At 38.1% G+C, this 16,705-nt stretch overlaps 1 protein-coding gene across 4 annotated transcripts in view; it reads right to left on the bottom strand.

The window, feature by feature from the left end:
- Positions 1 to 558: 558 nt before the first annotated feature.
- The window catches only part of CADM2 (cell adhesion molecule 2), a 571,255-nt gene continuing 555,108 nt past the window's right edge, over positions 559 to 16,705 (bottom strand). For all 4 annotated transcript variants that reach the window (XM_088051667.1, XM_014253512.2, XM_088051668.1 and 1 more), the window contains 2 exons: positions 4,383 to 4,508; positions 559 to 2,785 (listed from right to left, as the gene is read on the bottom strand). In XM_088051667.1, the coding sequence (XP_087907793.1) occupies positions 2,667 to 2,785; positions 4,383 to 4,508 (245 nt within the window). In that variant the 3' untranslated portion in view covers positions 559 to 2,666. The remainder of the gene's footprint in view (positions 2,786 to 4,382; positions 4,509 to 16,705) is intronic.

The following is a 16,705-nucleotide window of genomic DNA, read 5'->3' as shown; positions in this document are numbered from 1 at the left end:
CAAGGCCAATCCTGCTTTTGGAGGTCCTACCTGACCTTGGCTGGGTAATGGTTCAAGTAACAACCCTATATTCAAGCGAGCTGGAGTTAGGAAGGATGAAGGAAGGCGCAAACACCACGCTGGTGGGGAATTCCACTTGAGCAAATAAGGCCCTCATCCAGGGAAGCACTTTGTTTTTAAGCATGTGAACAGTGCCTTATACTCCAAGGGAACTTCTCTGACGCCTGAAGCTGACTATGTACTTAAAAGCTTATTTGAAGTGGGCCCCAGGTCCTGAAATAAAACTCTGATACTGTACTATAGCTAATGTAACTTACTGCTGTGACAAGAACCCATATTTTTGGTATTAAACTGATCGACTTCCTTTGCCAGCCTTTTACATGTTTATGTTTTGAAAGACATGAATATCTTGTAAACCTATACTAGTTTTCAATGTGTCTAGTAGCACCTACCTGGTTCTCTCAAACTACCATATTATATTAACATATTATTGCATTTTTCCACAGATGGGTATGGAGTGAACTGTAAAAACAAGCATGCAATCACATCAATGCAGACTTATTTCTTTAAAATGTCATACTGTATATGATTTATTATGTTAACACTCAACCACATCATATTATTTATGTCTGTATATTTTGAAAAAAAGTGCTGCTTTGATTGACGTCACCCTTTTTTCTTAGAAATTAACAAGATAAATGCTTCAACAAAAACAATTAAAATACTCTAATATTGTCCTTAAAAGGTTTATATTCTTCTGATAAATAATCTGTCACAGCACCTTTATCTTCCATTTTACCATACCACATGATGTCGTATTCCAAATTCTCCCTTCCCCACACAAAAATAAAATCCCAGGAGAAAGTCCTTTACAGCAGACCATCATGCTTTTATGCTTCACAAATACATCAACCAGAGAGAAATACTTCTTTGTCAAAGGTGCAAAACACAGGAGCAAAGCGAGCTCCAACTAGACTAACTTGCATTCTCCAGTGTAGAATCATTCCCAAGACCTGTTATGGCAACCTTTTCTTTTCATTGGAAGAGGAAATAAGCCAATGGGCTTACAGTGTTTTGTTGTCATATTTAAGAGCATGTGATTTTTCAGCTGTCAATTACACAAAAAAAAATTCAGAAATAATCCAAACAGAGACCTTCACTGTGGAGCTAAAAGCATGGCAGGAATTCTCTATCATTCACGGTGACATAAGTTTGTACCTCACAAAATGCATAGACAGGAATTTAATATAAAGAATTAGTCCATTTACTGTATACACAAAACATATATCTTTTGTTTTAACACTTCTATTTTTTCTTTTTTTTTTTTCCTTTTTAAGTTTTTTTTTTAAAGTTTTTTTTTTTTTTTTTTGGCAAACCAACATAGAGAAGCAGCTCTGGAACTGCCAAATTAAAAATTGAGAATTTTAGCAACTCAATAGTACTTTTTAAGGATAGTAATCAAATGTGGTTGTAATTTAAAACCTGAGGCTGTGCACTGGTTGTTAGCTTAAAACTACCTTTCCATATAACATTGTGCTTCCATTGTATAACAAAGAAAAAATTAACAAGAACTAGAAAAGTTTGCTGCTGAACAGTGCTAGGACATACAGACAAAAAAATACTCACACATGTTATCTACTCAGAATATTGATTTTGAGTCATATCTAAAGGGATATAATGGACATTAGAAAATGCATACTTGTGACTGACTTAGCTACTGCCAAAAAAGTTGAATATGTATCAAATAATGTTTAATTGAATTTATTATATGCACTATATACAGATACTAAAATGCCTTGCCATTGTGCCCCATGAAGACATCAAATTTGAGTAGGCAGGTGAGTTCATGTTTAGCAAATAAATTATAAAACATAAATTACTCAGGAAGTTCTCTAATCTTTGTGATCCCAAAAGCCAGTAAAAGGGCAGGACAAACTGTTTCAAAAGAAGCTCTATTACCTAACTTTGCAGACTCTGTATAGCTATTCAGCATGTTTTCACCACAGAAACATGGCACTGTTATCAAGGTACCATTTAAATCATAACAAAACAAAGCCAAACAAAACAAAAAATTCACTGGACTGATCTTTTTTTCCCACCAAATCCAAACATACAGGAAACTATACTAAACAGATTTCAATTTGTGTTTCCAAGGGTGTATGCTTCAAAAACAAGTTGCTTTTTGAATTATAGATAGACAGGTATAAAATACTCTTTGTAAACCTCTAATCTTAGACTTAACATTTTCTGTAAGTAAATTAGGACCTTACCTAATAGTACTTGTTACGAATTTTGTTCTATGACATACTAGTAGGGACATGATAAAACAAAACTGGAAAAGAAAGCTGCATTAACACTTAAATATGTAGAAAACTTGGATTAAGATGATGATTAACATTGTTAAGGCTGTATATTCAAGCACTGTATGTTAAGAGAGCAGTGGATATGATTTTTAGGCAATAAGAAATGTCCTGTTTTACGCATGATACCGTAATTATAGAATGATGATGTCAACAGCTGATTGTTGGCATAAACTGGCTACTTATAGCAGGTATGTGAGTTAATAAAGATAGCAGAAGATGGCAGAAATGAATTCTGAGAAATGATAGCCAGTTTTCTCCAGCAGTCAGCCTGATAAGTAAAACTCCAAGATTCTAGCTCTGCATCTAAATGAAGTACTCTTTTTTCTCCTCTGCATTGACTTGGCTGCCTTCTGCATTGATAATGGCTGTGTCGGCATCAGGTGCATCTTCAGCTCCTTTTGCTTCATTTGTTAAGTATGTTCCTGTAGGAATCAGTACAAAAGAAAAGAAAAAAAAAAGGAGAAAGATTAGGGTTGGTTTTTTACACTGCATTATAGGTAGTACATTTCAAACAATGTACTTCCATTTTATAAAGAATGGAAAATATTTTTACACAGTTTTTAGTACGCATCCTAAAGGTGTGCTCAACCTTCTAATTCATTAAGAAATATTTACACTGATATTTATACTGTTAAAGGCATATATACAAACTCTAGTATATCCATAACAAATTAAGGAAATATTTTAATAAAACTCCCCTTTATCTAACTGAAGTAATATGCAATTTATTTTTCAATTACAGAATGAGTGATAAAATCTTGGTTATTTCACGAAATAGCTATCCATCAAAAACAAAGCAATTTTGAATACAGATATTCATAAACATGCTTTTTTTTTAAAAAAAAGATGGCCACTGATCATTTGTATTTCTGTTTTTTCTCGATCATATCTATGTTTTAATTTTACAGAATTGTATCATAGTAGATACAAGAATTACAAAATTGAGGCAGTTTTATTAACTGAACCAACTCATACCATCACAGCTATTTTTATATTTTGGATATGAATGAAAAAAAGAAATGTGTATCATAGTCAAATTTCTTTTTGTGAAAAACATTATTTATGCTGGCACAAAATGTACAACTGTTCATTCATGAAAGTAAAACAAAAGAGAAACACTTTGGCTCATTAAAAAAAAAATCTGATTTTCTCCCAGGTAGTCCAAAAAAACTGAAAATTGAAAAAAAAATTGAAAATATGTTTTTTATCAATTTATGTTTGCTATGTATATGATTATCTTATCTAAAATGAGAGTTACTGAATTAATACCAGCACTCATCTTTTTTTTTTCTTTTTTTTTTTTTTTTTGAGGGATGTGGAAGGAGAATCAACTGAGTTTTAGCAATAGACCTACAAGCTGTACAGAGGTTAAATCTCAAGGCATGTTTTTGGAACTAAGTAGGTCAAAATCAAATCACAGAGAAGCCGAAAGTCAGTGTCACTCCATTCCTGTTATCTTTAGTGGCAGAGGGGACTGAAAATGAAGGGACCAGGATTATTAAGGCAAAACCACAGAATAAAGTAAAGCTAGCCTCAGGAATGAACCCCTTATTCCAGTGGGATCATTGATAAACTGACATGAAAACTCACCATGGGTTTCTAATATTATCTTTTAGACATATATTATCTTGTAATATTAGCATAATCCATTGAAATGAAAAATCTTGTTCACTCAATGCATATATATTCTGCTGAGTTGATATGCTAGTTAAAACTATGAGAACATGATGGGAACATGTAAGCAAGTATCAGGAGTTAAGAGCCAAAACCAAGGGGCAATCTTACCCCTTGGTCTCTCTAAATCACTGACTTATAAGGTGACCTTGGGCAGGCACTAACCCCATGTCCTTTGCCTTAGCCCACTGGAAAACTGGTTAAAATTCACATTCTCACTGCACTGAGAACTATTTTTTGTTCCAATCATTTACCAGAGGGGGAAAGGCGAAAGGGAATGGCACTCCCAGGTGAAATCATGCCTTGCTTCCAAGAGTGACTGAACTTCCACTAAACGTGTCCTACCTTTATGTCTTGCCAGGTATCGACCAAGGAGAATTATAGAACATAGTGTTACAAAGACAACTACAGCCACTATTCCTCCTATAAGAGCGTGATCAGGTCCAGTCTGTCCAGCCAAAGCATTTGGATCTAGAGGGAGAGACAAAAGAGCAAAAAGTGGTCCTAGACAGAGAAAAAAAATGACAGGAAAATTCACAATACCAAGTTTTATACTGATCATCCTGAAAACAGGCATTTCCTTCTTTAATATTCAGCATGGTTATTCCCTCTTTTACTTCCAGTATCTTATCAACAACACAGTGCTGCTTGTATTCCCAGATTGTTAAAACCCTGAGGACATCGCAGTTATGAAAAATACTACCTTATTCTTCTTTGGCAGAGGTTATTAAATGGAAAAGGTTTCTAGCTTTGTCCTCGTCATTTTACAACTGAAAACCTGGCCATAGCTATTTATAGAAGGAAAAACAAGGAAGTGAGAATTGGGGATCGGATAGCATCAGCAGAATACTGTCTGCATAATACATAATTTATAGAATTGATTCTCAGTGGGGAACCCTTATATGTTCTCTTCCTCTCATTCCTACCCTCTTGCACCAGAAATAAAAAGGCAGATAAAGTGCAGCCATGCCAAGTTCCTCTGCACATAGCTGAGTCTGCATGGATTTGGTCAGATAAAGGTATCAGGCAACCTGAAACTCATCATTCAGATTCAGGCATCAGTTTCTGAATTCACTACAAACGCTTGATTAGACCCAGTGTGAGCAAGCTGTAAAAGATATCACAGAATCACAGACTCAGCTGGGATGGAAAAGACCTTTGAGATCATCAAGCCCAACCAAAGAAGTAACACCACCTTGTAACCAGTCCATGGCACTGAGTGCCACATCCAGTCACTTTTAAACACCTCCAGGGATGACTCCACCACCTCCCTGGCCAGCCCATCCCAATGCTAAATCACTCTTTCTGTGACTAACTTCTTCCCAATGTCCAACACAAACCTCCTCTGGCACAGCTTGCACTTTGGTGCTGTTAAACCCCATGCTGTTGTATCCAGCCCATCAATCCAGCCTGTCCAGGTCCCTCTGCAGAGCCCTCCCACCCTCCAAGAGATCAACACTCCCCCACAACTTGGTGTCATCTGCACATTTGCTAACGGCAGGGTGAATCAGCAGGTTCCTTTTTCCAGCTCTGTGCAGAGCACTGGGAATACTGTCAGATTCAAGTCTTCTGTGCTGGTCATCTGCCTGCTCTGTTGCCCGATGCATCACAGAATTTGCAAAGAAACAATCATGGGAAATGGCACTACTTTAGGGTGAGTAATTCTTCAGAGCTTTTAGCCAGTAACCTGTGACTGTTGACTCAACAGATAAATACAGAAGAAGGTAAAATTTTAATCTGAGGATCATGACATGGATCCTATTATAATGAAAATGCCTCTGCTATGAAGTAATAGTAATTCTCTGAAGATGTTATTAGCATGTACTGTATGCTGCAATCATTCCACTCTCACCGCTTCAAGGGCATTTCCCTTGTAGGAGCTGTTTATATTCTTCAAATAGTTTGCAAACAACTTATTTGCTTTGCAAAAGGGAAAGGCAGGAAAAATATTTGCACAGAAAAGAGGGAAAATCTGTGAAGATGATAGAAAGGCCTCTGATAATGCTGAGGAGGTGTGATTCCGTAATAGCGCAATGACATTCTGCTGGCCAGGATTGCTATATGGCAGCAAGATGTATGGACACATCTGGTATGGGAGTCTCAAGAGGTGTGACAAGGCCAAGTGCTGGTGCTGCACCCAGGGCAGGGCAAATCCTGCTCTCAGTCCAGGTGGGGGGATGAACAGATCCAGAGCAGTCAGGCTGAGAAGGACTTGGGGGTGCTGGTGGGTGAGAGGCTGGATGTGAGCTAACCTTGTGCTCTTGCAGCCCAGAAGGCCAAATGTGTCCTGGGCTGCATCAAAAGCACTGTGGGCAGCAGCCAAGGGAGGGGTTTCTGTCCCTCTGAGCCACTCCTCTGAGACCCCATCTGGACTGATGCATCCAGTTCTGGGGTTTCCAGCACAGGAAGAACATGGATCTGCTGGAGTGAATCCAGAGGAGGCACCAAGTTGATGTGAGGACTGGGGCACCTCTCCTATGAGGAAAGGCTGAGAGGATTGTTCAGCCTAGAGAAGACATGGCCTTTGGGTGACCTAATTGTGGCCTTCCAGTACCTGAAGGGAACCTGCAAGAAAGATGGAGACTATTTACAAGGGTAAGTAGTGATAGGACAAGGGGAAATAGCTTCAGACTAAGACTAGGTTTAGAGTAGACTTTAGGAAGAAATTTTTCACTGTGGGGACGGTGAGGCCCTGGCACAGGTTGCCCAGAGAAGGTGTGGCTGCCCCATTTCTGGAAGTGTTCAAGACCAGGATGGATGGAGCTCTGAGCAACCTGGCCTAGTGGAAGGTGTCCCTGCCCATGGAACTAGATGATCTTTAAGATCCCATCCAACTCAAGCCATTCTCTGATTCCAAGATCTATAAATGCGCATGTATATAAATGTAATGTTCCATGCATAAAAGAAAAGAATCCGGTTTTCCCTTCCTTTTGCAAACTGTGAAGCATTCTGCAACTCCATTTTCAGGCTTGCTGGAGCACAGAGTGGTGTGGTCATGGGTACAGATTCATTTATGCTCTTAACACTTTGTCACTTATTGCTGGCCTTCCGAGCTCCCACACCTTTCTCTTCTGGCTGCGGAAGACTCACGAGGACTTTGGGGAAGCTGGTCATAGCACTTCTGTGGACATGATGGCAAATAATAGGTATTTGACCTCAAAAAATCTAGAAACACCTTATAAAGCCTCCTGCATCCTCTTCCACCTCCACTTCCTCCTGGCATGGTGCTGCTGGTGGTGGCACCACACTGAGTTCACATCACCAGTCCAGCAGGACACAGGCTCCGTTTTGGTCATTAAATCTGACCCCAAATCCTGTGCACCAGCAGACTCACAGGGGAATGCAAGAGTGCTGCAGCACTGCCTTCCCAAAGCAAGAGATTGGAGCACTCAGCCTTCCTCTCCCTGGCCTTGTAGGGGCTTTGCTTTCCGAGCAGAGCAAGGAGGAGGTGGCTGCTGGCTTGAGAAGATGGAAGGTGACAGCTTGCTGCAGGAATGTCAGCCTGCTTGAGCCATCTAGAAAATTCCTCCTTTTGTGGTGCCTGTGGCAATGTTGAATAAAGCTCCTCCCTGCAGCAAAAGGGCAGGAGCCATTTGGACTCTGAGGACCACCCGTGTCCCCAGGCCCTGTGTGTGACCCGCAGGAGATGTTCTTTGGCAGCACTGGGACAGGAGCAGCATGGATGTGTTTTCCCACTAAAAACTGGCTCCTGTTGGTATGCTGCCAGTAACACTGAAGAATAAAAGGAGATCTTTTAAGGGATAATATACTTCCTGACGCAGAGCATAATCCAGAGGAGGGTTAGCGCAGAACTTTATCTACAGGCATTTTTGCAAAGCTGATTGAAGTGCACAGCCTCAGCTCAATACCCAGACTTACAATGTATGTCCTCTGTGAGCTTTAATAAACATTTCAGATAAAAATCCTCACAATACACCGAGATAAACACGTCTCTGTGTTTTTATCCTCTGGTGATTTCCGACATAGAGAGACTCACTAGTCCTCTGACAAACCTGATGTGGCTACACGAAGTGACCCAAAGCCAGCCTAAATACAAGGTTTCCACCTATTGATGAGTTTCTAATACTGCTATAGGCTGAGTTTTTTAAACATTAAAATTAATGTAGGTATTCACTGGATGCCAAAGTAGCAGCATATTTTTTGCTCTAATCTCAACCTTGCTATCAAAGCCACATTATATTTGTTGGTATTGATAGAGAAGTTTGTCCAAAAAAAATTAAATTATATATGACCTATTATCATTTTATTATCAGAGAACAAGTCCTTTGTTAAAAAGGAAAAAGGAAAAGAAGGAGACAAAGGAAGCACAGGAAATAAAGATTCTTAAAAGTGGCCAACATTTTCTTGGGAAACAAGCCTTTTTCCATCTCAAAATGGAAATCTGTAGAACATAAACAATATTCTGACCAGGAAGCATATCTCATGAATAGTCTCCACATAGAAAAATAATGCTAGCATTAAATATAAACATGCTGTACATTATGCATACAGAGTAATGCACTATACTTTTGCCTTTCGTTAAATAATCCAAGCCCCAATGAATTATAGATCTGGGGCTTTCTATCGTGGTATAAATAATTACTATTTCAAAATGTGCCCAAGCAGCATCTGAAAGATAGAAATACAGGGATTTGGAAACTATGCTTTTTTGTATTTTAGTGAAGTATACAGTGAACATGCATAATCATTCAAGTGTTCTGGGCACAAGTACTAGGAACTGTCATTAAAGTTCCTGAAACCACTGACCACTCCACAAAAAGCAGAATACTATTCACATTGAGATTCACATTTTAAGCTTCATGGATTTTACCAAGTGAATCCTACCCTGCCATACACACAACTCCAGCAAATGAAATCTTAGGTATGCAACTGTGCAATAAAAACTTATACTTCAGCTGTTTCCATTAAAAAAAAAAAAAAAAATTAGATTACACTGTTACTGTTTTAATACATACTGGTTTTTACTTCATGAGCACAGGCAGCTAAGGTAGTCATGGCCTGAAACAGTGGAATTCTAATTTTGCAATCAGATTTTCAGAGATCAGTTCTTTTTCTTGCTTCTTTCACTCTTTGATGAAACTAAGAAAATCTTAAAAAACATAACGACACAAAACCTTATAATTCTCTTTTATTTGCTCTTTTTTTCCCCCTAAATTTAGAAAGCTTCTTCAAAATACTAATTGCCAATGCTGTGAAAATGTACCCATTTTCAACTCTTGGGATTTCCCTGTTACTGTTTGTTCACAAACTGTCAATACACTTAAATTAAATAACACACACTTAAATTAAATATCAATCTTAAAATGACTAAGAGGGAAAAAAGCACCTCATTTTTTAAGAGATGAAACACATCAGATAAACCTTAGGGCTAATAAATAAGTAGATATGTGCTTTTTATGACCTGCTGACAAAGTTTCACTGCAGAACATTTTAATATGAATTCACACTTTAGTTAAGCAGAGAAATTTTGGAATAGTTTTTCATGCTTTTGCATAAAGTGTATGTTAATTATTCACGGAATTTCAGTTTCTTCATGAAGAAGTTTTGTTCTAATTTATGCAGAGTTGACTTGACTGAGCAGGCTGCAGGAAAGGGTCAGATAACCCTTTCCTGAGCAAAGGCAAAACAACCACATTTGTGAACGCTGAAATGGCACATTTTGGGGAATATGTGCTCAAGTAGCCCTCTCTTTTGCAGAACTTTATCAATATGTATTTTTGGCTCATACGCTGAAGTTTTAAAAAAATCACTCTGAGATGACCTTGGTTTTAAGGCATTCAAAATAATAATTTGTTTTGACCATTTCTACTATATGAAAAATTGGAAATATCCTAATTTGCTGTGGAGCTTCAATAGAATTCAAAAAATGAAGAGTTATTAAGTATATGTATTATTCATAAATTACTGTTCCTTAAGGCTGGGAAAAGAAAGGGCTGTCCTATTTCCCACAGAAGTACTGAAACCACCAGCCTACAGTCACTTTTACTGATTTCATGAATAATCAAGTGCAAAGAAGACTTGCTCCAATAGGGGATCCTGGGGCATGGCTCTGAAATTTATATGGCAGAAAAATCTCTTCAAATGACTCCTGATTCTTTCCCCGTATTCAGGGATTTATTATAACCCCCAGTACAACTCACCAATATGTCATATTTTTGCAAAAGCTATTGTTTTTAAGGGTTTTGCTCAAATCAGAGCAGTCAAGCAATGTGCATTTTAGGGTGGGAGAACCCAAGAGGTACAGAAAATTAAATATATATATATATATGTCTTACATGAAAGGCTGTTGAAACAGGTGCAGGTGACTGTGAAAATGAGTGATGGGAGACTCTGAAGATTTCTGGAGAAAATCTAGCAAGGACCCTCAAATCATGAGATATCTAAACCTGCACTGCTCTGAAGTGTCCTAACCAGCAGAGACCAAACTGCAACAGCTATGGGGAGAGAGTAGTCTGAGGATTTCTGAAGTCCATCAGTGAATGTAAATTACATTAGAAATATTCCCCAGTGAATTTTTTCTTCATATTAGGGTAATTTCCCAAGGAGATGAGAGCTTGTGTAATTATTCTCTTTCACTCTGTTCAAATTACTTATGAACCATGGTTCCATTGCAACAAGTTTTGAGAGACAGTAAAGAACTTAAGAGTCTTGTTTTCTCATAACTAACCTGAGAAGACAGGTTGCAGCAGAGGCTCAGAGCTTATTAGATACCAGAGAATGTGTAGGAAGGATGTTTTTATAAAAGCCCTAACGGAGACAAAAGCTTAAGTCAAAATCTCTGTCCAATAATCAATTTTTCATTAGAGGTTTCTCTCCATTGCAAATACTTTGGTGTCCAGTGGCACAGATCCCATTTGAGGTGGCATTTATAACCTCTGAGCCCTTGCCTCCTCACCTTTTTCTCCTTTCCCCAAAGCTCACCCTTCATGCTTCTCCTCCTTCTCATCTCAGCTCACACTGCAGTATTTCTATAATTCACTTAAAAAGCCACGAGGCACAATCTCATGGAAACCAGAGAAGATTTCTTTCTGCAGCTTATGGCACAGACCTGGGTTTTGAAATATATTCAGACTAATGTCATCACCAAGATTTAGCCATGGGGTTCATAAAATATTCAATTGTCCCACCAATGCAAGTTTGGGGGAAAAAAAAGTAAAAGAAAAAAATCAAAACAAACAAGCTAAAAGACCCCCAATCCAAAAACCTCGAAACCAAAACCTCAAAACAGAGCTCCAAAGATCTGGTTTTACATCAGCAGGAAAAAAGACTAAAGTGTGAATTGTCCCACAATACAGATAGAAGGTTAGAGTGAAGTGATAGCTGACAAGGTATTTGCCTTAGGAAAAGTGACAGTAGTGCTCTCTGTGATAAATTCTGGGAAGTAGAATTTACCCATTTTAGCATCTTAATTTGGGCACCCCAGAGTTCAATTTCTCTTGCATGGCCTGGAAGGCTGAAACAGGTGTTTTCAATCTCTTTTTGTAATGTACTACTAACGACTAAAATACATGTATGCCAAACTTGTGAAACTATTGTTAAGAGGGAAAAGAAACTTTCTGCACCTTCATTTAAATTGCAAAGAGTTGCTGCCCAAAGGGGCTGGTTGTGTAATTCGTTGAAAATACGTTTTGTTATTAACTGATTCCGAACTTAAAATATGTGACAAGCTGCTTTATCCTTCAGTGCCTGAAGCAAAGAAGAACAAAACAGTGCACTAATATACAGCACATATAAACTGCTATTTTAATAGTAGAACATCATCAACCATAGCGAAGACAGGCAGAAAAAAATACTTCTAAACCTTCAAAAGAATTGATAGCCTTTTCTTCCTGCGCTACTGCAGTAGCACATTTGGCCCATTTTGCCTCTAAATATTTTTTTCTTTTCACAGCACTGAATTTTATATACATTCCTATTAAGAAGAGCCTACATCACAGAAAGATAAAAGTCCCACGCTAATGTTTCAGCAGCTGAAACTACAGATCCTTTCTAAGAGCTCGTGTTGTTCTCATGAAGCCAAGACTTCTTTCAGCAGAGAGAAAAATGCAAATGTCTCCTGATATGTATTTGTGAGTAGGTAGCCCTTGGCAAAGTGAATAAAAGCACTACCCATACCTATTTATTTTGTAAATGCATTTTTTTAAGTACTTAGAAGAGAGCTCCATAACTACAACATTAAGATGAAAAGTTTAACAATATTTTTCAGGGTCCTTAGAGCCTTGTTCCATGTTTCGTCCCTGTGTAAATGTGCCTGACACTTTTTTTTTCTAGTAAGATTTTTTTCTCTTTCTCTTCTTTTTTTTTCCTTAATGCTGCTTTAAAAGATCCAGTTTCCTGAAGGGAACAGTTCCTCTAATTAGGGCACATAAAACACTTTTCTTATTGACATTATATTTTTGGCTGTCAATAAACTCATTAATTGCTTCAGACTTTGACTTAGGAAAAAAAAAAAAAACAACTGAAATCTGCAACATTCTTCCTTCATCTTATTTTCTGAAGAGGATAATTAAATCAATTCTGGGTTTGAAGAAATACTTGCCCATCCAGCTATAACTTTTGTCTACTGAAACAGGAGGGAGACAACTGGCACAGATGACATGAGAATTTCCCTGTTGAATGAGTCAACTGTTCCAGCATTTTAATTTTAATTTTCTTGTGAAGTTCCAGAATGCTCAATGCCTTCACTGCAGCATAAAAAGACTGAAATTTGGAAACATACATTAGATACTTTAGAAAAAAAAAAGAAAAGAAGAAGAACCTATCTCTACCTTGAAAAATGAGATTCATGACTTCCTACTTTGGGAGAAAAAAACACATTTCAGAAGTTGCCATCATTCTTTTGATGACTTTCCATCAATTAATATAGGAAGATCCCTGCTCTTGGTTTTCATTGTCAAAAAGGCCAGAGACCAGATGGAGTTAGTGTGCACACAGCTCCTTTTCCTGTCACCAGAAGTTAATTTTCTATATAAATATTAAACCATTCTCTCATTAATATGGAACCTGGAGATGACAGTTTCTTCTCCCTTTCTCAGAGTACCTTTAATCTGTGGCTTTTGGTTGATTCCCACAGACTTTGACTGGCTGGAGAAAACATGAGCAGGACTGTGTGGGAAGGGAGCGTGGCGCCTGCGCTCCGTAGAGTCGGCTGAGCGTGGGCATCTGCTGCTGGCTGCCATCACAGGGGCTGGGGCCACACTCAGATGGTCTCTGGCAGTCTCAGCACTCACATTTCAGGAGAAAGCAACTCATTATCACTGTAATACACATTAGGAATTACAGGGAGATCGCTGAGAAAGTGATCACTCAAAGCATTAAAGGGATCACTCAAAGCTCCCTCTGCTAATTGAAGGAAGCCTCAAGAGCTTAAGCCCACTGGAAAGTGGCACAAATATTTCCACTATGGCTTTTTTTTTACCATGCTATCAGTTACATAAATTCCCTCACTGATTGCTTCTCAGGCCTCATCAGTATCCCTGCATAGCTCAAATAATAAATACCACCACGAGTAAGCAGTGGGAGAAAGACACACTTTCTGTCAAGAAACACCATGAAACAAATGGATGGGGAGGATCAGAAGAGAGGGAGACAGACAAAGACAAAGCTGTTCCTGATGGCAGAAGCTGGGGAGGAGAAGGTTTTGTCAGCAGTAAGGCAGATCCAGACACACAAAGTTAATTGAGAACAGGTAAGGATGGGTAAGGATCAGAGAGGCAGCAGCAGACTCACAGTTGTACAAGGTACATTGTACTGAACATGTTCATGAGAGTTTTAAAACCAAGAAGGGCAGATTTAATTTAATTGAAGAACAGCTCTAATTAAAACTTAGTTCTGTGGTGGAAGAAAACCTATTGTTCAAATGAATTCTTTATGCTTGTCATGCTAATTTTTTTCTTACCAAATCAGATTAGAGTAATTATAAGCCTATAATGACATCAAAACACCTCGGTAAACCAGCCACTTACAGCCAGAATCTGACACTTTATTCAGGCTGAACAGCAATTTAATCTGTCATGGGACTACTCAGTATGAGTAACTGTAATAGAAGAGCCTCTTTGGCAGTTGATAGTGTATTTTATCTGTCAGTGTATCTCCATATTAGCCAGGCATTCTTGTGGTTAGGGTAGTAACTGATCCAAAAGAGGAGGTTGACTGATCCAGCTCATCTCAAAAAGAGAGATATGAGAGACATTAGCAGAGATAGCCTGCTGTAATGCACAGAGTAACAGGTAAATTATTGATAAGGTCAGCAGCACCCTTAATATGTGAGGCATCTTCTACAGCTGCTCTAATTAGGGCACAAAATCTTATTAAATTCTTTGTGACAATGGCAACAGCCATTTGTGAAGTTCCTGTCCAAGAGATAAATCTACCTTCCATTTGTTTGAATTTCTTCTTGTGGTTTAATTGAATGCTATCCATTCTTTATGCCAACCCTGCACTAATGGAAACAACAATATTTTCCCCTTTTAATAATGACATGCTTGATGGAATTCAATATCTTAACGAAATTCTCCTCTGGGAACATTAAGCCTGTTGTTTTCAGATGCCTTTAAGTTAAATACCATCCAGCTATTAGTAAGAGATTGTTTGCTCTTAAAGCCATCGATTGGTAATGGGTTTGCTAAGAATAACGTTGGTCTTTGCTCTCCTAAAGTCTTTCTGTATTCATAAAAAAATAAAGTTACACAGTCTTTGGTGTGTGGGCTTTTATTATTCTTTTTTTTTTTTTTTTCCTCAGCTTGGCAACATGCATTAATTTCCAGCAGCACGATCTCCTCTGTCAGCACCACTAGCTGTTCCACACCCAGATTCTACCAAGGGGGTCACATCCCCACCAGTTTGCAAACTGACAGATTCATTTCCTACCTTCTCCTGAGACAGCGACGAGGACCGAGAAACCAGAGGTCCACTGTAATTACTATGTATATTTCAGATTAAATAAATGTGATAAAAGCCTCCATCTGGCTGTTGATCAAACGTGCAGAGGCAGGCTGATTTTCAGTGACATATTACAATATGTCTCTTGTAACAGTCCCTAATGCCAGCCTGTAAATTACTTACATTTGGGATTACTTGACTACGGCAGACAGAAATATTACTCACTGTTAAAGTGCTGCCTACTGGGAGCACGGGAGATGTGGTCTAATCTTAAAGTTGTTAAGCAAGGCATTCAGAAATAATGGGGCCATGTTTATTTTACTAAATGCTGATTGTGCTCACACTGTTTGAAGATGGCAGACCCAACCTAACAGCAGCCTGAGCTTGGTCCAGATGCTGGAGAGCTGTAGAAAGTCGAACACTGGGGAAATAAATATCAGTAGTGTTCTACATTAAAAATCAGAAAAATTCTGTGAAATATGCCAATAGTTTTAAATTATACACCATCTGCAGAAAGAAAAAAAAAAAATCAGTAGTTCAGGGCCTTCCATTAAACAAAAATCCCAACCAAAACCTCAAAAATAAAATAACACAAATTTCAAGGGAAAAATAGACAACGGTATCGCCATTTCACAATTTACTATACAACTCTCCTTGCAGTGGTGGCTGCAACATGTGGACAGTTAAAATTTAGAACATTACCGAAGGTCTTTTAAAAAGTTATGGTAAGAAAGAAAGGTTGGGGAAAAATGTCTGGAGGATATTCACAGAGCAACTAATTGTGGCTTGAAGGGCTTTTTTTACGATTTACAGCTTCTTCAGCTTTATAGCTCACAGATCAACAACAAAATTAATTCAAAATTGAGTATACAAGGCTTATTTAAAAAAAAACAAGGCAAATATCATTTCCTAGTCAAAGGATGAATATTTCTGGTCTAGCCTATTAAATTGTCATGGTTCCTATTGCACATTCATTCTGCCCAGAAAGTGTACCAGGACACTCTAAATCAAAGGAGAGTTTTGACCTTGTAAATTCTTGCTCTAAAGCTGAGCAAAACATCCTTGTTTTTCTGCAGCTCTTAAAAGGACAGCATCTTTGTACTGCAGTAGTTAAAATTTGTTTCCATCTAGACATGTGTCTGGAAAAATGTTCTTGTAAGCATTATGAGCCTAAGAAAAATCTAGAAATATTCTTCTCATCTCCTTTGTGATCACTCCAACAACTTTTCCTTTCTTTCCCTACTCAGTTCTTATTCTTATTCTTATTCTTAACTGCATGAGATTTGCCATATAAACCCTTCACCTTAAATTGTCTCATTAGCCTGAATCACTTAGCATCCACTCTTACTTAACTGAAGTGGTTCATTAAATGGCATTTCCTTTTAAAAGACCTCTAAAAACTTAGTCCTCCCTTTAGGAAGTCAAGAAGACAAATTGTGAAAGTAGAAAACAATGTTCTAAACAAATCTGGAATTAACACAACTTTTCCAAATGCCACTGCTGAGCAACTTTTCTTCTTTCCTTTCTCCCTTCCTTCCTAATAAGTATGTTGCCTTTACATTACAGCCACGTAAGGGACATGATATTTCTCTCTGAAGTATTCTGAAAGCTGAAACCAATTAAAAATAAAGATGCCCTTCAAAAACATGAAGACACCCTCTTTGATGCAGAAGCTTTTGTTAGTCAGCGAAATTTTGGATCTGACTATCTAACCTACATCTCTAACAACACCATTCCCGACATGCAAGCAGTATACACTGCATTCA

This window comes from Pseudopodoces humilis, chromosome 2 (assembly GCF_049639895.1).
Source record: "Pseudopodoces humilis isolate 2021_Gansu_Grassland_sample_001 chromosome 2, ASM4963989v1, whole genome shotgun sequence".
Taxonomy (NCBI): Eukaryota; Metazoa; Chordata; class Aves; order Passeriformes; family Paridae; genus Pseudopodoces; species Pseudopodoces humilis.
Note: the sequence above shows the minus strand (reverse complement) of the source record. Positions and strands in the feature narration are given on the sequence as shown.